Consider the following 26,243-nt stretch of genomic DNA (forward strand, 5'->3'; position numbering starts at 1 on the left):
TTTGTCATCACCTGAAGATCAGCTGTTATGACTTCAGTGCTATACAGAGTTCTTGCTAAAGTACTTCTGTGTGTAGCTAGGAGCTGAAGTGCAGAGAGATTTATGTCTGTCAGTCTTAGTTTTACTTAAATCATCTGTTTCTATTTCTTTAGCAGAATTTCATTGGATGGAAATCATGATTAAGAAAATTTGAGTTTGACTGGCTGATAATACAAGTTTGATTGTATAAACTTGTGTTTATGTTGGAAGGCTAAGAAAATACTATCAGCTTTCTGAAAGCAAAAGTATTTTTTGGTAACTAGAAAGCAAGTTTTGAATAGTGTCATGTAAGTGTTGTAGTCGGGATACATGAGATCTTACTGTTTGTTTTTGTGAGGTGCATTTTTTTCCTTTTAAAGAGGCTAGACTGCTGCATTTTTGCATTTTGCAAAGCTTATTGGACTTGTCCAGCTTGTAATCGTAGCCTCAAAAAATTGGCAGGTTTATTGTTCATTTTGGGAATAAGAACAAAAAGTCTGCCATCTCTGTAGTAACCAAACTTTTCCCCAACTCCATAAATTTCTCAGAGCATGAAAAAGGCCCCTTCACAGAGTAATGAAATCTCATTTGCAGGGTAGTACCAAATTTTTCATATGAATACATATTTTTGAAAAGGGGAATGACAGCTATTTAGTAAAAGGCTAACAGTGAAATAAATTACAGCGCCACAACATTTGAGAACTTTTAAATACACGTAAGGGGGGATATTCTGTTTACTTGCAGCATCATCTTGGAATGAGGGTACGCTTTCAAATGGACACTTTTTATTCCTCTATTTCACTTTTCTGTTGGTTTAATCTTTCTGTGTGTGATTCTGGGACAAGAACAAAATTAGTAGTAAGAGAAGGTAAAGAAATTGAAGGTTTAAGATAACTTGATTTTGTAGCTTTCAATGAAATAATCTTCTCATGGGCAAGTAAGGTAACTTGCATGTTAACTTACTGCTTCATTATGCTTTATGAAATATTTATATTTCTGAACCCATTTCTTACAAATACAGTCGTATTTGTAAGTTGGTTAGTGACCAGGAACTTCTTTTGTTTTTAAATTCACGTGTGTTAGCAGCATGTTGAGAATCTAAAAATGCAGGCTGTTTTTCAATATCTAAATTGGATTATTTGTAGATGCTGATGAATTGTCTACTTTAAGTGATAAATCCTCATTAAGTTCAAAAACCTTGGGTTTTACACATGTGCTTCTTTTAGCTTGATTGTTTGCTATCTGCAAAGTTGGCAATTGCGTTCTTGCTCCACAGAGGAATGGAAAGCAGGTAGCTGAGATATCAAATTATCTCTCTCAAGTGCTCCATATTCCAACAATCACAGAATCATCAATGTTTGAAGATACCTTCAAGATCATGTAGTTCTACTGTCAACATAGCACCACCATAATCACCCCTAAACTATATCAAGTGCCACCTCCAGATGTCTTGTGAGCAGTTCCAGAGATGGTTATTTCATCATGCTCCTGGGCAACTCATTCCAATGCCTAACCACTCTACCAGTAATTTTTTTTCCCTAATGTCCTATCTGAACCTCCCTGGATGCAACTCAAAGCCATTTCCTCCCATCCTTTCACTTGAGATGGTGGAAGAGGCCACATCCCATCTTGCTAAGACCTTCTTTCAGGTATTTGTACCGAGCAGTGGGATCCCCCTTGAACTTCTACTCCAACATAAACATCCCCAGCTCCCTCAGCTGCTCCTCATAGGACTTGCTTTCTAGACCCTTCTTTCACCAGCTGCATTGCCCTTTTCTGGACACACTCCAGCACCTCAATGCCTTTTTTGTAGTGAGGGGCCCAAAGCTGAACACAGGATTTGAAGTGAAGCCTCACCAGAGCATCACCGGCGAGATGGTCAATGTCCTGGTCCTGCTTGCCACACTATTTCTGATACAGGCCAGGATGCCATTTGCCTTCTTGGCTACCTAGGCACATGCTGGCTTATGTTCAGCCACTGCCAACCAGCACCTCCAGGTCCTTTTCTGCTCAGCCACGTTCCAGCCACTCTGACCTCAACCTGTAGCTCTGCAAGGGGCTTTGTGTGACACAGATTCAGGATCTGGCACTTGGATTTATTTGAACATCAGGCTGCTGTCCTCAGTCCATTGATCCAACCAGTCCAGATTCCTCTGCAGAGCCTTCCTGCCTTCCAAGGGATCAACACTTGTCAACCAGTGTGGTGTCATCTGCACACTAACTGAGAGAGCACTTAACCCCTTAGTCCAGTTAACCCCTTAGTCCAGATCACCGATGAAGATATTTAACAGGACTGGCCCCAATACTGAGCCTTGGGGAACCTCACTTGTGACCAGATACCAGCTTGGTGTGGCATCATTCACTACCACTCCCTGGATTCAGCCATCCAAACAGTTTTTCACCCAGCAAAGAACGTACCTGTCCAAGCCATGAGCAGCCAGTTTCTCCATGAGAGTGCTGTGGGAAATGGTGTGAAATGCCTCAGTGAAGTCTAGGGAGGCACCATCCACAGCCTTTTCCTTATCCACTGACTAGGTCAAATGATTATAGAAGGAGATCAGGTTGGTCAAGCAGGACCTGCCTTTCCCAAACCCATGCTGGCTGGGCCTGATGTCCTAATTGTCCTGTACATTCTGTATACTGACACTCAGGATGATCTGTTCCAAGACTTCCCCTGGTACCTAGGTTAGTTTGACAGGCCTGTGGTTCCTTGGATCATCTTTCCAACATTTCTTTTAGGTGGCCTTTATATTTGCTAATTTACAGTCAACTGGAAGTTCTCCAGATAATTAGGACTGCTGGTAAATGTTTGAAAGTAGATTGGCGAGCTCTTTGACCAGCTCCCTCATTATTCCCTGGTACATCCTATCCAGGCTCATAGACTTGTGGGTGTTTAACTTGCATAGCAGATCACTATCCATTTCCTCCTGGATTATGGGGGCTTCACTTGGCTTCCTATCCCTATCTTTTATCTCTGGGAGTTGGGTTTGCTGAGCACAACTGGTTTTGGTATTAAAGACTGAGGTGAAGAAGGCATTAAATACCTCAGCCTTTTTGTCATCCTTGGACACTACACTACCATATGCAAGCAGCAAAGAATGGAGACTCTCCATAGCTGTACTTTGCTGTTAATGTATTCATTGAAACTTTTGTTGTCTGTAACAACAGCGACCAGGTTCCAGTTTGGCTTTGATTCTTCTACTTTTTCACCTAACATAACCTTACAACATCCTTGTAGTCCCCCCAAGTTATCTGACCCTCCTTCCAGAAGTGATACACTTGTTTTTCCTTTTTCCTCCCCTGAGCCTTTCAGCCTGAAGTTCTCTGTTTAGTTAGGCTGGTCTTTTTCTCCACTGGATTTTCTTATGGCATATCGGGACTGCCTGCTTCTGTATCTTTAAAATTTTCCTTATTAAAGTATCTTCAGCCTTCCTGGACTACTTTATTCTTCAGCATTGATTCCAAGGGGCTTTGTCAGTCCATGTCCTAAAAAGGCCCAAATCTGCCTGCCTGAAACCCAAGTAGCAATTCTTCTGGTGCCCATCCTTACTTTATTCAGAATTGAGAACTTTATCAATGTTGTACTCACTGTGCCCAAAATGGCCACCTTGCACCCCATATCACCCACTAGTCCTTCTCTGCTCACAAAGATGTATTGGGACAGCTCCCTCGGTAGGTTGGGAGGGGATTCACCTGGCACCCCAAGCAGGGACCTACATCCATTCTCCCTGTCTCTTAGATCCCCTCCTGCCTATTGGGGGTGAAGGTCTACCACTTCCTGAGATGCAGTTTGCTGGCATGCCTGTCTCAGTGTTGGCAGAGAGAGAGGGAGACAGTAAGAGTCAGAAAGGTTAAAAAACCTCCATATTAACAGAATTTTATTAAAAGGTATCTTATGTAGACAGAAAAGAAAAACATACTGAAATTCCTTAGAGCATCAAATTATACTGTTTTCATAGCAACTGCTAAAGATTAGAAAGGCTGTATAATTTTCAGTATACAGAGAAATAAGATTCAGAGTGAAATATTGTCTACGCATTTAGGATGTGATTGTGCACAAGTCTAAATTCTATAAATTTAAGATTGGTAAAATAATCTCTGAGATTGAGTTTATTAGGAATAAGAAGTCATTTTATCAAAGGGATTCTTCTGTGTATCTTGGTTTATGCAAGTCTTGCTCTTCCTAAAAGCTCTACTGCTGGCTGTGGAATTTCTCACATACTAAGAAGTTAATCTTGTAGAGCAATTTGGCTGTCAAAGAAAGAATATACTTTTTTAATCTTCTGGAGCTTCAAGGAGGAAAAATATGTTAAGAGGTCTTTGACTTAGAGTCATTGGAAGTAACTTCTTTGATCTTTTGAGAAGTATTTCTGCTGGTAAGTGGGTTACTTTAAGTTCCAAAGATACTGAAATAAATTGTTGCAACCCAGTTCATCCTGTTGGTTGCCTATCCAGTAGGAATAATAATTATTTCAAGTCAAGACACAGGATTTGTTCCACTTTGTATTCTCCTTTTGTTCCTTCCTATGTTGTTAATGTTCCCCTAAGCTTTTGTTTTCTGTCAGCATCAGGGTTTTACAGCAGACTTTCATGACTGAGCTGTTGGCTTCTGTGACTAAAATGACTGGCAAAATGTCTGTGAGACTGAGTTATTCTGTAGGGCTTGAGCAAATTTTTCAGATGTGAAAATGTGTTTACTGAGTATATAAATAGCAAGCAGTCAAAAATGTGAACTTGAAAATAAAGGGTGGCAGTACTTTTTGTCCTACATATCTGTAAGGCAGAGTGAGAGGAACACCTGGTAAAAGAGCAAAAGCTATAAGCAACACTCTTGGCTTTATGCTTTCACTCAGGAAAGGAATATTTTGTACCTGTAGATATTTTATATCAGAACTCTTCTAAAAGACTGAACTTAGTGATTGCCATCCGTGTTTTAATGGTCCATGTATATATGAATATATTTTTTATATATATGTGAATGTGTGTGTCTCTTCATGAGAATGCGAGTGAAAGAAAGAAGGTTCTTCAATGCTTCTAGTAAGGTATTTTAGGTTAAACCATAATAATTCTGTAATGCTCTGTCTTCATAATGAGGTATCAAAAGTTGTGTCCTCAGAAAGACAACCTATGGGGAAGATACCTGTGTCAGGGACCAAAGACGAGTCTAAGGCCTAATGTATTTGGTTTGTGATTGTGCACGTCAACAAGATAATGTAGAAGAACAACTTATTGTTAGTTGGCAGGACTAACCTTCAGAAATGAAACTATGTATCAGTGGAATTCATCCTGTGAAAGGGGAATGATAAAGCTGTTGTTGGCATGGAGATGTGATCATGGGCCCTTGTGACCTCATCTCATGCACTGGGCCCCATGTGAGACGATGTTGAAACTGGCCACTCCTGAGGGGGAGATGTAAGGGTGGAGGAGAGAGGATGACATGATGCACACGGTTTTCAGCAGGGAACACGCTGAAGGTGTGTCGCCCTCCCGCCCCTCCCACTCAGGAGCCGTGCTCTTATCTCCTTCTGCTCGGCAGCTTCTCCAGCATCCAGGGGTCGGTATGTATTTATTGCAAACACAACTAATAAAATTGACTCGCTTTGCTGTTCTGACTGCGTCTTGAGTTTTTTGTGCACAGGCATTCTCCTGAACCTGTAACGATACCTTCGTACATCTTTCTTCCCTCCCCCTTTCATTCCTTCTCCTCCAGACTGATTACAGTAGTCTTTGAGAATTTTAAAGATTTTGAGTATCCTTGAAACAAACCTGATCTTTCTCTTGGAGCCAGTATATTATTACATATGGTTCAGGTCTTGTTTAAGATCAGACTTTTAATTAAGAACATCACCCAGACATTTGCCCAAAAGCTGGGTAATTTGGAGTGGTGGAGTGTGTGGCACTGTATGGGCCAGTGTCTAGGGCAGTGGCCTGCGTTTAGACTTTACCCCTAGCGAGTGCATAATCCAGAAAAACCAGTAAAAGTTTTGGCCTTGGAAAAGGTATTCTGCCACCCTGGCAATGCAGGAGCATCCAAACCCCTGCAATGTGTTGGGGCCTGGCCCAGGCCTACTGAGCCGTGCCCAGCACTGCCCAGTGCCCTCGGGTGAGAGAGAAGGTCTCTGAATCTGACAGTGAGACACCAAGCTTGCAGCTGTTCTAGTCACCGTGACAGACACTGTGGTTAGTTCACGCCTGATGACAAACAGTGCCACTGAAGCAGAGAAACAACATGTGCCGGTGTCACTTGCCCCTGTACACAAGCAGAAGAAATGTATATGAAGGAATCTTTCAAAAAAGATTTAGCAAAAGCAGTCAAGGAGAACAAGGAGGTTGGAGAGGAGGAAGAAGCAGGGCTATCACAAGGGCCGTTTTCAGTGCTGTTGCTAAGGCCATCACTTACAGTGATAATGTGTTTTTTTTACATATGTGTGCTGGATTTCTTTTGTGAGGAATTTCTTAATATAGGAATAGGTGTTTTGATGTGTTAATTAAGGGAGAGATGAGGGAGGCAGGGTGGCACTGAATTAACACCTTTCATTCCTGCATGCATAGCAGCTTTATTAATAGGTGATGTCTTGATAAGCTGTAGTGCCAAACATTATTCTAGCAGTAACTGATCCATTGATTCCTGCGTTATCAAATGTGTAAGTTCAATATATGCTATTTTCTTATGGAGAAAGGTATAAGAAGTCATCACTAAGATCAAAATCAGAGCACAAAAAAATTTACTTTCTAGGGACCTAATTAGAAAGCGTGATGAGTCAGAAAGTTTGTATTGTGGATCTCTGTGTAACTGACTTTTGAGGGCCATGGTGTGGGCGTAAAATCACTTTCTTATTTCATGGGCTCTCAGTGGAATAATAGTCAGCCTATGAAATAAGCCAATAAAACCTTGCCGTTCATTCTTGATGGTTGCCTGATTTTGGCTCATACAGATATTTTTCTGACTTTTCTAGAGCACTGTTGCTGTATGCATCTATATGTATCCATTGATAAAATAAATACCAAAAAATAGAAAAGATGCAAGGTCAAACCTACTTTAAACTCTAGTGACACTGTATCAAAGCTAAGCTTAGCTATAGCCTGTTGGTTAGCCTGATTTAAAATGTTTTGGTGTAACATGGAAGATTATTGAATTTTTTTTTTTTTTTGCCGTTTCCTCCTCTATGCACTTGGATCGCCAGCAGCATCAGTGGTAGATTTCATTACGCCCAAGCAATGAAATTTCTATTCTTTCTGTATAGTGCTTTCTGTGGACCATGAAATTATTTGCCTGTGTGGAATACTGAGAAGTATTAACTTTTCTGAAGCACTATCAATGTATAATTCAAAAGGGAAGTATATGTAGAATATCCACACTCTACTGTGCAAATCTTGTTATGAATTCCCTTTTATTAATGTATGGGAATCTTCTTTTTAGGTTGCATTGTTTTAAATTATTTAAAATAATTAGTTTGACACATTTTTAAATGTATTTATAATCCTATTATCTCAATTTATCTTAAATGTTCTGTCTGATCAAATATATTCCAAGATGTGCTTTACTCCTCTAGGATGAGTGGCATAAGATTTGGTGAATATGGGGAATATAAAGGTTACGGCATAATGTATAATGATGCAAAATATCTACTAGATATTCAAGAGAAGATTAAAACCAAAACATAAAATAAAACTGGGAACCAGTGAAATATCTCTTTTCAAGGAGGAATAGGCCTTTCTCCCTGAATAAGGGCTGTCTGTTTCTAGAGACCTCTGGCACTGCATGCAGTTCTGCCTGGCCAGAACTTCTGTTGCTGCTGCTGTGTGGAGCAGGAGAAGGAAGAGGAGACACTTGGGGAGCACAGACAGTAAAGAAGGGACTGAGATTTTTCAGGAGATACTGGAAAAGAAATTTAGGGCACAGCTGTCTTAAACATAATTTGTTCTCTGTTCACTGATTCATGGGCTGAAATCCATTATTTAGCCAAAGTGTCTTCCCTCTACACCTGTTTCAAGTCTGTACATGAACCATCTACAAATACAATGGCTTGTATCTTAGGTTGTGCACTTTATAGTGAAGATATGGGGGCATGGAGAAGCTACTGGCAGACTCATTTTTTGGAGTTAGGCACGCTACCTTTCATCAGTACTTATGAAAGACATTGCTTGAAAAGAAAAGTATCATATAATACGATTTTTTTACAATTCCTGTCTAGTCACGTCAGTTTGAAGTCTGGCTTCATCTCCCCATGCTTACCATAGACTTCTGATTTTAAAAGCAGGAAGGGAAATTGCTTTCCAGTCAAGATGTAAGATGGTTTTTGTTACTGATGACTACTACTTCACTTCCAGTGATGTTAGCCTCCCTTTTGCTTTTGTTGCATTCTTTGTCTTCCTGGGTCTTGCCTATGTAATTATTCCTGTAGAGTATGCTCTTCCTCATTGCCTGCTGGTTTGATGTGACACTGAAGGGCCCCATCATCCATGCTGAGCTCTTTTATGTTTATGCTATATTAATTTTCTGCTTTTGCATGTTCTACAACCATCTGTGAGTAGCTTACGATCTATTTCTATGTTCCAAAAACTGTTTCTTTTCAATTTTGAACTGGAAGAATTAAAGTCTTTATATTTTTCCTCTAAACCTCTCTTCATGGATGTCTGATAGTCAATTCTTGCTTTGACTAGAGTGGAACACTTGTACCCAATTTTTGCTACTGATTTCTTTGCTCTCTCTGATCTTAATTCCACAGATGCTATAATAATTTTACTTGTCATTTAGTTTGGTAACTGATGTACTTGTCTCAAGATACTTATCTTAAAGATATATTGAAGCCTCAGAATATTTTTGCATAGCATTCCAAGACAGAAGTCAGTTGATACGGTTGAAATCTTGTCCAAAATCTCTTATGCATCAAAAGTTTCCGTAACTTTCTTTTGTGTTGAGGAGTGTGATGTTGCTGTTCGTATCTGTTCAAAAGGGTGTTACAAAGATGATGATGTAGCACATCTCATTAGGTGTCCTCTGCTTTTGCCTGCTGCCCCCATGTGCCTTAAAACACAGGCTCTAGCATGGAAAATGTGTAAAGCTTCATTTAGTAACTCTTGATCAAAAAGTTGGTAAATATTTAACCAGTTTAAAATCCCACAACCCAAACCACTTTTCTAAAGAAGGTTTTTGGCTCTTGGAAGGGTTAGTAAAGCCAGAGTGATTGATGTGTGCTGGGGATTAGTCATAAGGATCATTCATGGAATCATAAACATACTCTATGTAGCTTTAGTAGGGGAGTCAATGGTTTCTCCAAAATTAGTTTTTAAATAATTGGAACAAAGGCACTAAATTTTGTATTACATGATGCAAAAAGAAATAGAAATATAAAGAAAATAAATAGAACCGTGTCTTAGTTATGCTAACTTGTCTTTTAATAAAAAGTAGTTTCTTTGCATGTCCATATATTCTGTAGCCATGTTAGGAGTACAGCTGTTTCTGGGTAACTAAAACCACTTTAAAACTATGCTTTTGGTAAATCAGCCTGCTTTCTCATATTCTACATGTAACGCTTGGGAAGAATTCTTCATAAATTGGTTTTGTAGATATCTATTTCTCCAAACTTCCTGTAAAATTCTGATGTTCTGCATGATTTCTTTCTAATGTAATGGGATTCTGGTCAGTTAACTCCAGTGCTAGGCAACTGACCATCATATGTATCTTTAGGAAAAGCCTTTAGAATAAGGCAGTTAAAGAACAGGTAAGCTACCACAGAAAAATAAGGATTTTCAATTTCCAAGAACACCCATGTTAATTAGAGTTACCCAGAATGGAAGCAGTATGTGATATATTGCACCTTTTATATTTTCAGTTGGATAGATTTGCCAGTATAAGAATTCCAAGAAGTAAAAAAGAAAGACCTCCTCTGCCACATATGAAGCAGTCACACTCTACAGATTGGTCATCCACACCCATGGACCTGGAGGGTTTTGCTACAAAACCACTGTCGGAAAGGGAAATCATAGCACTGTTTGAAAAAATGATGGTAAGAGTCTTACAGTTTCTTTTACTTAAAGAATGACAACATGGCTAAGTGATAGGTGGAACAGGTATTCTTCTGTGCATGTGTTCTAATCTTTACCTGAATTATTAATATAATTGTTGTTGTGAGTTGTAATTGTGTATTTATTAGGATGTTTCTCAGGAAATAAAGTATTGGATTATTTTTGCAAAATTTTGGTCCAAGTATATTTAAACAGAAATTAGAAATGAGATTATGCAACATGTTTTGAGGAGGAACAATAAATGGGGGATCTTTCTTCCTTTTAAGATGATCTGAAACTTTTACAAAGAGATTTTATGCCTTCAAATGTCACAGTCACATTTAGTTCTCAATTTATATGCCATGTCACTCTTGCACAAAAAGAAAGAATTGCCTCCAAAGCAGCATTTGTCTGCAAATTTGCTTCTTTCCTTAGTTGTCATTGTTAGTGCACTACAAAAGAGCAGTCACCAAGACCATGTGGCATTGGTAGCACCTCAGTAGGTTGAGCTTTTTGTCGTGATGATGACATTTTGGGCAATTGAAAACTAAACACAAATGGCCATGAGAAAAGAGTGACTGAAATCTGAAGAGCACAAGAGAACACTAACAAGGAGAATGATGCCCAGATTATTATTTCTTTCTCTGCCTTGCAGCAAGTAACAAGTAACTCTTGACATACAAAGGGACTGCCAGGGACTGGCATGTGGAGAAAATGCAATGTGCAATGAGAGAAGTACCTTTGTGGAATTTCTACTTCCTAGTACTCAGTGATAATAGTTTAGTTTTGAAGAAGCTGTTGTAGAACTCTTGAGAACTGTAACTGAAGGATAACATGCAGGTTTTTCACGGTTAAACTGGTGAGGGAAAGGAATAATTAACTGTTACCAACTTCTCTATTTGTACTTATTGCCAAATGGTTCATTTTTCTTTGATGTCTTGCTTCTCTTAAAAATTTCGCTGTAACAGATAATTGCTCAGAAAACGGGATAGTTCTTTTTAATAAAATTGAAGGTGTGCCTTCAAAAACACCCCTTGCATTTAGATTGTATTTCTCTACCATCCTACAGACATTCTGGTATAGAGTAGACTGTGATGTTGTACTGTGCCATAAATAAATAGAAACTTTCAATAAATCCTCAGAAACCTACTACTGCATGTCTAGATAAATATAGATGCTTATATCCATGGATCCTGAAATAATTAATTCCATTTTTAAAACTACTTTGCAAAATATGTTAAAGTAGTGATGACATCTGGATAATTTGAATGCTTTCCTAGTTTCATCGAATAACAAAGCACTTAAACTTGTATTAAGCTGCTTTATCAGTGTTGTTTTATCTATAACATGCACTACAGAAAGGATTTTTCAGATTATCCACATTTGAATGGGCTGGAATAAAGCTAGTTTAGTCACAGTAGATTACATAGCTAATTATATATTGTAGCCTCTAGTTTGCTCTTCTGATCAAATTAAGTGATTTGGAGGGGTGGATTGGTGAACAATTTGAACAGTTTGTTATAGCCAGGCTTTTAGAAATAATTTTGCATGGAAAAAATAGTCAATGTGTTAGTACTGAAGGGAGAAGTTTTTCAATTCTTAGGGTTTACTGAATGTCTTACCTTGGGGTTTTCCTGGATGCATATGGCTTCCTTCTCCCTTTATTTTATCCAGTGGCATCTTGTGTGGTTTTCATGGCAAAAATTATGAAAGAGCTCATAAAACCAGATAATAAAGATAATAATTGTCATTTACCTCCTTTAGTTTCTGTTAGTGCTATTAGGAAAATATCCATGTGAAATGATATATTCTTCTTTTTCAAAGAGGTACTGCTTACCTGTAGAATATACTTCAGTTATTTAAGAGATAAAGGATGGAGATGAGGTATTTTATTAACTAAGCAATATCTGTTGTGCCCCTTGTATCACTCTAGTCTGTATAAATTAATTGTCTCAATGATGTTTCATTTGTTAAAAACACGAACAAAGAAATTACTTTTTACTGCACACACAGACAGAATATTTCTCATAAATTAACTTGCTGTTATACCTAGGCTTATGGAATACAGTTTATGTTGACAGTTTTCTTAATTCTTGGGGCTTCTTTTTGTGTTTAGAAGTTAGATACTTTTATTTCAGTTTAGAAACTACTTTTCAGAAAACATGAAAGAGCAAGTCTGAAAGAAACTATTTTAAATAGAAGAATGAACTTTGCAATAGCTACATGATAACGTGAAAAGGGCTTTTATTTTTAGTTTAAGTTAAGTTCAAAATTAATCCTGTCCCAGCTGAAACCAGGATAGGGGTCAAGCATTTTCTGCAATATCTTCTCAAAGCTTGGATTTATGCAAAAGTGTAAATGTTTCTAGGAACTGTGCTTCATTCTCTTCTACTCAGCGTGAAAGCTATTGAAGGACAAAGAAACTTGAGTTTTGGTGTAGTACAGATTCTAAGGATTGTCTGTACTGTTTATCTTTGATTTCTGACTAGGTGAAATAACTTTGATATCAAGATGGTTACTCACTGATTTTGTAGCATTGCTCCTGCCAAAGCTGATGAGGATTCACCTCATGAGTCTCAGCTGAAAATAACTGCAGTAATTCTTGCTGAGCTTGAGCAATGCACATAGTAAATCACATGCTATGTGTGCTTTATATGTGTATGCCAAAATTGATAATTGTTCCTGCTAACTTTTATTTTAATTTTTTTTCTCTTTTCCCTTTTATTTATTAACTTATGCCATGATGAGAAATGCCATTTCTCACATATGTGCAAAAGATTGCAGTGATCAGAGCATGTGTAGGCTGGAGCAGTAGAGCTCCCTGTGTCATAGATGCTAGTGACATTCAGTGTCATTTGTGTGGTTTTCAGTGTAGGCCACTCTGCTCTTTTTGACCTCTGGATTTATATTGGGGTAAATGAATTATGATGGGGTTTTGATACTGGTTGAATGTTTTGATTTAATCCTTAAGAATTTGGCCTTGCTTATTGCAAAGGTGTTTATTAATTCGTGAACTTGTTTCAGTGCAAACCACATTCTGCTGCCAAGATGAACCATTTGGAAACAGAGGAAGAGAATTACGGAATAAATTAAAAATTAAAAATATGTAAAGTACTGGTTTGAGTCCATTTATAAATGTTTTGGGAAGTATTAAATAATGCTCTTCTGTAGTTTGGTGCATACATGTGTGAAACTGTGGGTCTTTCCTAAGAAAAGAGTGTACTAAAAATGGTTGTGATGCACTTGTTAATCCTAGTATAGTTGACTGGTTTTGGTTTTTTCAGTCTGAGTTCAGAGGGATATGGATAAGGATTTTTATGGTTTTGATTAACATCTTATGAAAAGTTGTTTGTATAACAGCTTTCACTTGTATGAGTTTGTATTTTTGTGTCTTTATTTACTTAAGTCAGTCTCTTACCTTAAAGTAATTCTGTTGATGTATGGTATTTAAGACTGTTTTTTCTTTTTTTTCCTATCCTATTCTAGGAGGATATGAATTTAAATGAAGACAAGAAGATGCCATTGAGAGAAAAAGATTTTCATACCAAAAAAGAAATGGTGATGCAATATATTAGCAGTGCTTCCAAGTCTGTAAGTAAATGACTAAAATCTTACATTATTTCCTGTTGGTCAGAAAAAGAGATGCATGCATGTTACATTCCTTTGACTAACTTCTGTTTCTCATAGTGCTCTTTGAAAATGTTTGTGTCTGTCTTGCTGTTTTACAAGTTACAGTGGCAGATAGTCACTTGTACTTAGAATGTGTCTTCTATACAGAAACCAGCATTTCTTTTCGGTAAAGATATGGCTAAGAGTAGAGATGGAAAATTCTACAAAAGCTTCTTGCAAAAGTTTGGTGTGAACCTTTTTCTTTTCTAGCATTGTTTAAAAATAATTCCTCAGCTGATGAGCCTTTTTCATGCCTGACTTAAAACAAAGTTCATGTTTGATGTTATGTAATAGCTGATAATGAAAGTGTTGTGCACAAAATCAATTATTGTCCATTTTTTACCTATAATGATTGGTTGCTCTGAAGTAGTGCAAGGAGTTGTATATAAAGGCCAAATTAAGGATTCACTTGTCATAAGAAGGCGGCTTGGTTTCTGCAGAGTGAGAACTGACTCCCATGCTAAATGCTGCATAGCTAATCCTGTCCTCAGATATTCTGATTGTTTTAGAATTCATGTGTTTGAATCTTCAGCTCTCACTGCTGTATGTAACTAGAGGTATCAGTAAAAATAATCTGGATGTAATTATAACTAAGTACTGAGAAACTAAAACATTAAATATAGTCATTTAAGTCAGATGTGTATCTTACTGTCTACTTCACATGATGTATATTATTGGTGTTATACTTTAGCACTTTTAGTAAGGTAGGTATGCCTAGTGCAGGACCTAACTGCCTGGAGATTACATTTTTTAAGATGAGTTTATCAAAGCTACTGGTCTTGTCTATAGCTTAACAGGTCCTTAATACCAGAAGATTAGGTCTAGCTTGTTTTTCTTTTTTTAGAGATATTGCATGGGAAATCAAGAAACTTCAGACTAGTAGATCTTACAACATTCTTGAAATTTATCTACCCAAAATAGTATGTAAGGGTTTATATATCATGGGCACCCCAGGCCTCTATATGTATTTTAAGACCTCAGTTTTTTGATCTAAAAAGTAATGTTGTAATAGAACATGACTGGCTGTGCAGAGTTGCTGCATTCACATCTGTTGCTTAAATCATAGCATGCTGATGGCGGTGATGTTAAGAATCTCTTGTCAAGAGAAAGATTTTCAGGTCTTTGCTTCTTGGCCACAGAGTATGTCTCATTGGTCCTTCTTTCTGAGGACCATTCACAATTTTCCTTTTTTCTTTGGATGTTGTCACACTTGTGTTTTGGCAATGGAGCTTCTTGCACTATGCCCAGAGGAGCTGTATAAGGTGCTTTCTGGAAGAGGACGGGTCTGTTTCCTCCCCCAGGACAATGATTTGTTATCACACACTGTTGTCTTGTGTGTTTTCCTAAGCTCACAACAGCATTTTCTTTTTTCTATTCCCTTCTCTTTTCTTCCTCTGCTGCTAGACCATGTATTCCTCTCTCCGTTGTGGGAGATGACTAAAGAGCAATCTGTGCAGGCAAACTTGTCTTTCCTGAGCTCTTTTTCTGCTGTTGTGTCTTTACTGGAAGTGACATTCACCTATTGTGTACTGGAAGAAGCTGTTTCAGTGAGGCACAGATTCAGTACTTCAATCCAGTTGTGCTGCAGATGATTTCAGATTAGTGCTGGAGCTATTGGGATGGGAAATTTCTTCCCCATGCAATTGAAAACTTTGTTCTAAGCATGCTCTTTCTTTCCTTGAGTTAGTTGGACTGAGTGCCTTCTGAGTCTAGAGAGAATAGTGCACTGCACCCCAAGAGCACTTGGTTAACTTTTGGTGTACCTTGACTTTGTGGAAGTGTCATACTTTTTTGGAACAGGTGAAATGCCACGTAGCTCCTGACTATTGTGTGCAACTAATCCCACCTTGGGCCTCTCCTTCTATGAGTGATAATGCAGTAACTTCTTTTGGTAGTTCGTACTTCTTTTCATACTTCTTGAACTTTGAGGAGATGGGTACTAAGATATTTCGCCTTGGGAAAGAGATCCTTTTTCACAAATATTATGGAGAGTACTGATCATGTTTCATTTAAAGCAATTATCATTTGAAGAACTATTAAAATGAAGAACAGAGACAGCACCTCTAATGAATCCATGAAAATGAAACAGCCTCTGGTGATCAAAGTGGACTCTACTGTAATCAAAGCTTTATTATTGACTTCAGTGTCAGGATTTCTGTTTCTCAGAAGTGCACAGCTCCTTTCCAATAATCACAAAGCACACCTCTTTGCATAGTAATACCTGCAGAAAAGAAAAGTTTTGAAAATAAAATTTCATGTTATGGAGTTAATACTCAAGGGGAAATAAAATGCATTGCTCTCATGTTACTCAGCCATCGTTTTTGCTGTTTTATATGTTCAAAACATACAAACTGGGTTTTTAAAGTGAATTTTCTTCTTAGTATTTTGTTTTTGTTGTTCGCATTGTGCCCTTGTGATGTTTTAACTAGATTAATTAATGCTGACTTCATGCTGCATCTGCTCACAGACCAGTTGTTCTTCAGTTGAGCAATTAAGTTTCTAGAGGCACTGATGCCTCAAGATATTTCCTGTTTCTCAGTAAACTTGAACATTTTGAACTTAAGCAGCTTTTCTCATGCTGAAATACAGCTAATATAATCTGTTTCACAATTGACACCAAATGCAGCTCTCATTTTATTTAAGCACTGCAGATGTATCATATTCTTATTATGTTGCAGAACTTTGGCATAATATGAATAAGTGGTACTTAGCACTGTGGTAGTTTGTTGTACAGACATGTTTACTGGTTCTTTTGCATAGGGTGATGTTCCAGTGGGGAACTGAGTCTGAAATGGGATGACTGGTTACTCTCTGGATGTTGATGTGAGTCTCCACTGCATGTGGCACTGTTTTCAGATGGGTCACATGAGGCTCTCTGAAATGTCATTCTAGTGCTTTCTTCTAGTCTGACTGGGCTCCTGTCCCATGTGACCTTTGTACTGCACACATTTGCTATTGATTATATTAAATTCCTTCCAAATATCTTCTAACCATCTTAACTGTATGTCCTACCCATATGACTGTCCTATATGACTGTGCATCAAAAGAAAGAAATTTTACTGACAACTTACAAGTATTTTGGTTACATCAGTTTTGTCAATTTTACAGCAGGAACTGCTGGGAGAAGTCACTGGAAATGACAGATTCTCCACACAGGATATTAATCCTTATGCTTAGGCATACAAGTAGTGCTTATCAAGTAGTGTATGCACATCAGGAGCTGCCAGCAGAATTTCTGACACGTCTTGAAATTTCCAACTCTCTTGTAACATTTAGTTAAATACTTTGTCTGCTGGGAGTTTGGTCATTTTGTCTCTAGTCACTCTGTTATCTTATCTATGCAGAGTCCAGCTGGAAAGAGCCATGAAAGAAAACTGAAGTCAGTGAAACTACTGAGTTTCATTTTGTTTGCGGGAACATTTTTTGTTCCTGATTTTTAAAAATTTTCTCTGGGTTTCCTAGATCTGTCTTCCAGATTCTCACCTCAACCTTTGCTGTACATCTCATCGACTTTTTTTTGTGGAGCATAGTTATTGGAAGTTACCCTCATACTTAAGCAAGTAGGGATATCTATCAATTCAGAAGCATGTTTGGAATGACATTCCATGTATTACACATGGTGTTTCAAAATATAACATGAGATGCTATATTTTTGGGAGGATTGCTGGCAGCAGGTGTTTAGAATTAGACTGGAAGAGACCCTGGAGACAGTTGCATCCAACTTCTTATCTATTCCAATTTTAATATCTTTGATAGGGGAGATTTACTACACAGTGTGCCTGAGCAACCTGTTCCAGTGCTTCACCAGCCTCGTGCTTAAGAAAACAGAGGGAGGAGGGGGAAAGTTTGTCGTGGTCCTATGTTTAACCAATTTCCTGTATTTTAATTTGTTCTTCTTGTCCTTTCACTAATAGGGTTCCCCTGAGCCTTCTCTTCTTGGGGCTAAACAATCTCAGTTCTACCAGCCTCTCCATGTACTACAGATTCTCTTGTAATTGTGCCCACAGCCCTTTCTGGATTCATTCCAATATGTCCATGTCTGTCATGCTGGGGAGTCAGCAACTGGACAGAATTCTCCAGATGTCTCACCACTGCTGAGCTGAGGGGAAGGGTCATCTCCCTCAACCAGCTGGTGATGCACTCACCTGTGCTCAGCTTGTCATTCATCACAACCCCTATTTTCCTACAAGCCTACATTCCAGCTGGTAGCTTCAGCACATGTTGGTGCATGGGTTTATTCCTCCTCAGGTTCAAGATTTACAGTTTTCTGTTGTGGAACTTCCTGAAATTCCTCTTCCCATTTTACCTTTCTGTTGATGTTTCTCTCGATGGCAGCTCAGCAGCCTGGTCTGTCTGTATACACTTCCCAGATTTTAACTTCATTTCTTTGCTAGAAACTATTTGATCATCTACTTCATAGAAAAAAAGATTACTTCTCAGTATTTCCTCAGGATCTAACAAAGGGAGAAAACACCACCTGTATGAAACTAGCTACAATAATATAATGAGACTACCTTACCATTTACATTGAATAATTTCAAGTTATTATTGCACTGCAAGTCTAATTCTCTTCAATTACTGACCTAAGCCACTAGTTAATCAAGAGGTATTTAGTAAGACTCTTTGTGCAACATGACAGTTGTACTTCTATTTTCAAAAAAAGGAGTCTTGCAATGAATTAAGTCAAATCTAAGTTTTATGCACCATTGTATGCCTGCTTTTTTGTATTTAGATATGTTCTGTAGAAAATATATGGTATGCTGCTTTTTTGCTCTGTATGCTTATGTGAATGCAGTTACCCTTCTGGACATGTGCCCTGTGGTCTCTTCAGAGGACCTCATAATTGGTCTTTTCTTCTGTTGACTATTGACTTATTAAGATCTTTGCAATGCATAAACAGAATCCATTCAATACAAAAACTTTATTTCACTGAGCATGTGTGATAAATTTGCACATTTCATGCCTGTTGTTTTTGTCTGCTGGTAATGAATTTATTCATAAAATGACCAAATTTAGTCAGCGTTTGTCAAATAGTAGATAGGCATCAGTTACAGGTTTGCAGGTCTACATTATATATTATTCAAGGAACAGAACTGAAACTTAGCCATTAATAATCTGTTTAAGTTCTATATGCATCAAATAAAGTGTATTTTCTGTGTTTCAGGGAAGTCTCAAGAACAGTAGGAAGATTTCTCCCCAAGAATTTATTCAGGATTTAAAATCTGGGTCAACGGATGAAAGACTAGTCACTTGCTTAGAATCTCTCCGTGTGTCCTTGACCAGTAATCCTGTCAGGTAACATCATTAGCACATGTTGAAGAGATTAATCATATTCTAATTTCATAATGGATTAAAATTAATGGATATGTAGAAGGTTTTCTGGTTAATGAGTATGTGTGCATTAGTGAGTGATTTTAACTTCTTTCTGTTTCATTGATTATGTATCCTCTGTAGGTCTGTTATTTTTAATAGAGTTGGCTGATCTATACAAGGTAATACTAAGAGAAGGTAAATTAAATGTGGTGCAGAAGCAATTCCCTTTGTTTTCTAGTGCTAAGTAGTCAGTTGTTTTTCATTTTAATTTTTGAAATATTTTCTAAGTCTTTGATCTTGTAACTTATTTTTGTCAGGGTAATCAATAATGGGAGTTAGGCACCTTGGTGTAAGTTTGTTCACCAGAAAACATATATATTTCTAAATGTGTCCTGCTGCTTCTGTCCAGTGTACTTTAGGCTTTCATCCTTCCTTCCTTCTGGTATTTTTTTCTGTACCTGTAGGGTTTATCTATTCAGAAGAAAGCACAACCTATGTTTACCTGCTTTATTGAAGGAAGGTTTAACTCTTCAGTAACCATTGATTAGACTTAATTTTGATTTGTTTCATGAAGCTTGATTTCTGAATGCTGATTTTATTTCATTAAATTATATGTTTTCCTATTCTATTCTATTTAAATCCTTTTGTTTAGGGTTACCTTTTAAGACCTTTTAATCATGTGGTTGTACACATGATTTGGGGGAAACTATTTAGGTTGTAGTTTAAAATAATGCAAATGAAATGTTGGGACATGATTAGAAAAGGATTGCACAACTTTCTTTTCTCCGTGTCTGACTTGGCAGAGTTGCTGATATGGGTCTTCTCTATGGGTATTTGCTGCTTTCTTTCTATTATTTTGTTTCTGAATTGAGTTGTCTTATTTACAATATATAATGGTTTATGAGGAAGGAAACTTGCTTTACAGTAGCCTGAGTTATTCTGACAAAGGGTTTTTAATTAGTCTTTTTTGTAAATTGTATTTTTAGTTCACAGAGAAAAGCTAAATCAAGTGTTACTGATTTGTTTGATCTCTGGTACTTAGAAACAAATATTGAAATCCATGGTTTACTGCAAAAAGCTGTATTTTTTTCCCATCACTATAAAAAGTAAGCTTCTAAAAGGACAATCTTGGTCAGTAATATTCAGGTAAATAATTTAGGTGTTTTTACCTCATAGCTGCTATCACAGTTCATTAAAAGTGGTTCAAGTGATCTAGCTGTACATATTATTACAGATAGCTAGTTATCTGCAACTATTTCTTCCCCTTTTTTGTAATAGTTACAACAGGCTGAATTTCATTAGGAGGACGTTTTTGATAAACACATTGAAAATAGAGGCACTGATAACTTAGTATTTTGTCAGAATGACAAAAAGCTGAGTGTTTTCTTTGGGTAGTGTAAGTAGTTTTTGTTCTCTTGTGGAAGCAGAGGTAAAGACAGTAAGAATGCATCAGTACATTAGTCTGTCATCCCCAGCTGTTGGATGTGCAGCAAAGTGGCTGCTCATAATTCTGCTAATACAAAATGTTCCAATAAGTGAATCTTGTCGGATTCTCTTTAGGACAGATATGGGCCAGATCTGACAAAAATAGTTTCCAGTTATTTGCCTAATCTGTTTCAGAATAAAACACCCATCCAAGAAAGACAGAATCTATTTTCATAATGTATTTACTTTTAGAAGAAAAAATATAGAAATATCTGATTTTCTCTTCCTGTAATTGTTAGTGCTGCTGTCAGTGTGGCATTACTTGTATTTGATATCAAGGGGTTTTGAGCAATAGTAAACAGGACCATGAGGTATCTGTCATATGAAGAAACAACTGGCCAAGGGTTTAACCTCATTAAAAGATGCCTTTGGTAGTAGCTGAAATTTTAATTTTTTATTGTGTTGGAGATATTTATCTCTTGGAGATATTTTGTGTTTAACACCACCCAGTTATGCGTGCTTTTATTTATGGTGACAATTTTCTTTCACTCTGATTAGTCTTCAAAATGTCAATTTTTTAAAATGTCTTTTTTCTCCGTCCTAGCTGGGTTGTAAACTTTGGCCAAGAAGGTCTGGGACTGCTGCTGGATATTTTGGAACGATTGGTTGAGACAAAAAAGTAAGTATTTAGTATAAAATTAGCTTTTCTAAATATAAATAGAATATAAATATAATATAAATTATATATAATATCTAATTATATATAGAATTATCTTAATGTAAAGTTAGCTTTTCTTAATATTTAAAGAGCATTAATTTACACTAAAATTTTGATTTATTCAGTCAGGACAGACTTGTGAAAAGGAGTCAGCATAAAGTTATACAGTGTTTGAAAGCCTTCATGAATAATAAGGTATGGGATTTTATTTATTCTAGAAACAAAATTACTACAGTTCAATTAGGTAAAGTACCTGATGAGTATAAGTCCATATGCAGTTTGGTGAAGTGGTGGGTTGGTCACTTGTGGTTTGAAGTTCTTTCTGTCTGCCAGAAGTCTGCCACTTTCTCTCTGCAGAAATATTGCAAGAAACTAATGCAAACTTTTGGTGCTGTTATATGCCCTTCTTACAGAATAAGGGACCTATTTGTGACTTTTTCTCTCTTTTTTTTTTTGTTTTGTTTTGATTAGTTCACAGACTGAAATGTCATTTGAAATATTTATTTGAGGGGAACTATTGATGTCATTAATTAGATACTTGATGGTCATTTGGATTCCCTCCCTTACAAATGTTCTTCTGTTGTTTAGTATGGGTTGGAACGAATTTTGGGAGAAGAGAGGAGCCTTTTGTTGCTGGCCAAAGCAATTGATCCCAAGCAAACTAACATGATGACGGATATAGTTAAACTCTTATCTGCAATGTGCATTGTTGGGGAGGAAAACATGTAAGTACTGTATTTAAGCAAGAAATATAAGGCAATTTTACAATATCACTAATTATATCTGAATGAAATTATAAAATCTTCAATTTAGTTTTGAAAGTAGTATCTGTATTATATTGTCAGTTTTCAGCATACCTTTGTGTGTTTTTTTATCATGGCCATATCAGTGAGTTTTCTTTTTCACATCTGTATGTACTGGTAAGATGGAAATAGTTATGCTGAAATTCTTTTGCTTACTATTTCTTACCACACTTTTTTTAACCCTTGTAATCCAGTAAGTAATTTTTCAGTTACAAAAATCTCTAAAGGCAGCAAGTATTGCTTAAACCTCCTAAATTTGTTTACAAGAAATTGAGGCAGGTTAATAATTTGGCAACATGGCTTTTAAGATAGCAAATAAACAAGTTTAAATATCTCTCCTGAGTGAAATTATTCTCTTTTCTCACAGCCTTGAAAAAATATTGGAAGCTGTAACAGCAGCAGCAGAGGAGAGGAATGTTGATAGATTCTCTCCTATTGTAGAAGGTCTTCAGGATAACTCAGTTCAGCTGCAAGTAAGTAATTTTTTTTTAATCACTCTAACAAGTGAAAATAAAACTACATGGTTTTCTGGACTGAACCAATCATTGCAATAAAAGGGAGTAGGAATACTGTTTCAAGTTGGGGTCAAATTTTGGAATATTGTTTATAATTTTGTCTTTTAAGGTGTGGTATGGGAAGATTTGACCTGGAAACATGGGGATGTTGCAAGTCAATTTGTTGATTTTCCACTGAGATCTTAGCTTTGTGAGCCAAAAGACTATATATTTAAAATAAAGGATAAGTCATATGTTTGGATGCAAAAAGATCATATCACTTCTGGAAATATTTGTTGAAATTGAATATTGATTATAGTAAAAAAGCAAGTTTTTAGGCAACTGCATTTTATAATTAATGCTTTAAATTATTGGGAGGTCTGTCTCTCATGGTCACTTTATGATATCATAAAATTGCACTCAGAAGGTCTGAGGAAAGAAAACTTGCGCCTTATTTTCAATTTGCCTCAGTTGGATGTAGAGTTTACTGCAGAAAGGCACAAAGTATTAACTTTGTTTGAATGATCATTAAGAATCATTGGTCTGTGAGTGTAGATATGAACTCATTGATATTCATGTAATCAGGTTGAACTGAGAGCTGTTCAAAATTTAAATCTTTAAAATCTTCTACTATCTTGCTTAACATATTTATTTGCTTACATGAGACATATTTTTACTTGCTTAAAGCATATTTCAGCTTAAACTACAAATCTGGATTTTTATTTCATGTCTATTTCACTATTCTATTCTAAAGCTTCAAGCCTTCTCCAAGGTCTTGGGTCAAACACTGTATCTATCTCTATCTCTGAGCTTGTGTGTTTGAGGCCTTGGTAGCTCTCTGTGCTTGCATTTCTCACATTAATTCTTTGTTACTATTACAAAAATAGTAAAAGATTAAAGTTTGAAAGAAATGCTTGCATTACTCAGCTTTTATATTAAATAGTTCTTGTCTGACAATAAGAGTTGCTGTTTGTTTCATTTGTCTCGCGGAAAAGCTAACCATAAAGGAATATTTACAGGTGGAGAATTGATTGTAGTTCAGTTTTTCCAGTACCAATGGAATTCTCTTTTGAAAAATTGTCCCTTCTTTCTTACTACTTCTCTCTTCTAATCATAGACTGTTTTGGGTTGGAAGGCCCTTTAAAGGCCATGTGCTTCCAACCCAGCTACCTTGAGGAGGAATCTTTTCACCAGACCAGGTTGCTCAAGGCCTAGTTCAGTTTCATCTTGAACACTTCTAGGGATGGACATCCACAGTTTCCCTGGGCTATCCATGAATTTTATGGGTTTCAAAAAAATTCTGAGATATCAAATTTTCTCTGGGATATAAAAAAAAATTAAACTATTTCGATTTTAAAATATATTAAATGTAACTATTAATGATTCATTTATCATTATTTGATTCATTGATTCAATACTTTAGATCACAAAAATTCTTTTTTCAATTCCAGGATGTTGTATGTAAGTTAAGAGAATTCAAGAACCTTTAGAGCATATAAGGATTTGAGGACTACCAAGTTGAAATTAGGAGGATGTTGTTTTGAGTGTAGTGCTGAATTTTCAGGGCTTGTGTATATTTGCATCTGTGTAGATTTGATGAAGGAAAAAAAAAACTACTGTAGATTTAATAGAGAAAAAAGTTAACATCTGTAACTTCCTTTTCTTTATAGTTGAAAATGCATATAGTTGAAACTCCCTTTAAAGCAGGCTGTTACTCTATTTGAGCCACCAGGCAAGTTAAGTTAATCCTTAGTATCTCTCATTTTACCCATGATGGGCACCCACTGTTTGCAGAGGTGCTCAGCTCCATGAGCAAGATACCACTTGTGAGATAACCAATTCAGTGCAGAAAACTTCAGCTGAATTACCTATGCAGCAGCAATTTTAATTTTTCTAGGACTACTATTCAGATATTAAAAAGTTTGTTTCTACTAGTTCTGCCTTCTATCTCAGTTGGGCTATACCTCCATCTGGTATTTTGTTATCCTCTAATATAGAAGATAGAAGCATTGTTAAAAATGAGAATTTACTCTAAATGTTACTATTGCAATACTTCTGCTAAAATACTTATGCTAAATATATTCATTTGGTTTTGCTGAGAGTGTTGGCCTCAAGTTCCTGCAAATAGGTAATGCTTTGCCATTTAGTTTGCTATATCTTGGGTAGACATGGAAACTCATTAAAAGTTCTTTTCTGTTTATCTTTTTTAGTTAAACTTTCATTAAAGTATGTTCCTTCTGCTAAAAGGCTTTTTGATATTTACTTTTTCAGTCTTCATAAATGGTTGCTAGATTTCTATTTTTTAAGACCAGAAAAATCAAGCCTTCTCATGTGAATCAGCTGTAAACTTTTCTAACAATGACATTGACCTGGTGGTTAATTTGACAGGGTTTTAATGAGACAGAAGTTTACAGTTGTCAGTTACTTGGCATACTTGCCTTGATTGTCTGCTTGATGTATGTATGCTTGCTTTGTGGCAGTTCAATTTGACACTAACAACTGACCTTTTCAATTTTGAATTGACTTAACATTTCTGTTACTAGAAGACTGAATACATAAAAGGCCTCAGTAGGGTGATTTTTGTATTTTTAGTGGAAGCTCTGTCTATCTATTTTTTGCATTTGTTGAATATAAAAGATGTTCTATCTTTCATAAAATCCAAAATTATGGAAGGCATACTTAGTTGATTTTGGTTCAAGACAAGATTAGTAGTCTTATTCTGAAAATATAACTACAGCCAGGAGTATTATCAAGTTTCTGGTTTTGTTAAAGTAAATGTAGTTTAACATCTTAAGCCTAAAACGCGAATAGGGCAATCTTGTACCTTGTTCAAGTCATGGAGGCAGGAAATACAGCTCTTTGACACAACCCATTTTGATATGTAAGAAAGTTAAGAAAATAACAACAACAACTTGTTTGTTGCCTACTTCTCATTCTTCTAGGAGAATCAAATGAGTGCTTATACTCTATAATCATCAACTTTCACCACTGCTTCTCAAGCAGGTGGTTTAACTAACAGGAGAGTGCTATTCCTCCATGCAGATCTAGTTGCAGATGCCAGCTCCTTCTAATTTTCCAGTTAGGACTGAGAAGAGGAACATTGGTGAAGCAAAGGTGCAGTTTTTCCTTTCCTGGATAAGTTCCTGAAAAATGAATACTCCTCATCCCTGTGGAAATGTGCAGGTTCATGCACGTTCAGGTTCATCCTAGGAGAAGCCTTTTTGTAAGAAAGTAAAAGATCCTAGGTATTCATCAATAGCCTTATCCTCCCAGTGTTTTCAGTTGTCAGGGAATACCATTTTATCTTTATCATTTAATACTATAAGAATGTGAGATGGCTGTGACATTTTGGTTTGCTGAATAACTTGATGATTCTTGGTTGCTCTGTGCTAATGAGGTCCTTCCCATAACTGCTTCTGTAGCAGGGTCAATCAGAACAAAGCTTACCTTGCCTAAATGTCAAGAATGCAGAAACTAATTTCAAATTATTGTGGTCTTGTGTGACTTAAGTAGTTTATGCTAACCCGTAGGTATTGAATTAGTTTCACTTGGAATATGATTTAAATGTTTGTGATTTACCATCAGGTTCCTGCTATTGCCTTTATCGTTAGTCCTTTAAAAAGTTTTTAAACTTGGAAACAAGAATTTGTGATCTAATTTACTCAAATCTAGATGTGTAAGCATTGTGTCTTGCTTACACTTGTTTTTCTTTCCTCTTGTGTAACTTTTTCTCATTCTGCTTTTTGTAGGCTTATGTTTGGGACTTTCACTATTACTTCGTATTCCTACACAAAT

At 36.6% G+C, this 26,243-nt stretch overlaps 1 protein-coding gene across 1 annotated transcript in view; it reads left to right on the plus strand.

Moving 5' to 3' along the window:
* Window positions 1–26,243, plus strand: part of DIAPH3 (diaphanous related formin 3) — a 202,475-nt gene that overhangs the window by 11,742 nt on the left and 164,490 nt on the right. The window contains exons 2-8 of the mRNA XM_058045211.1: window positions 9,855–10,028; window positions 13,513–13,617; window positions 18,860–18,990; window positions 21,038–21,112; window positions 21,277–21,346; window positions 21,740–21,876; window positions 22,322–22,427. Coding sequence (XP_057901194.1) covers window positions 9,855–10,028; window positions 13,513–13,617; window positions 18,860–18,990; window positions 21,038–21,112; window positions 21,277–21,346; window positions 21,740–21,876; window positions 22,322–22,427 — 798 coding nt within the window. The remainder of the gene's footprint in view (window positions 1–9,854; window positions 10,029–13,512; window positions 13,618–18,859; window positions 18,991–21,037; window positions 21,113–21,276; window positions 21,347–21,739; window positions 21,877–22,321; window positions 22,428–26,243) is intronic.

This window comes from Melospiza georgiana, chromosome 2 (assembly GCF_028018845.1).
Source record: "Melospiza georgiana isolate bMelGeo1 chromosome 2, bMelGeo1.pri, whole genome shotgun sequence".
In the NCBI taxonomy this organism is placed as follows: domain Eukaryota; kingdom Metazoa; phylum Chordata; class Aves; order Passeriformes; family Passerellidae; genus Melospiza; species Melospiza georgiana.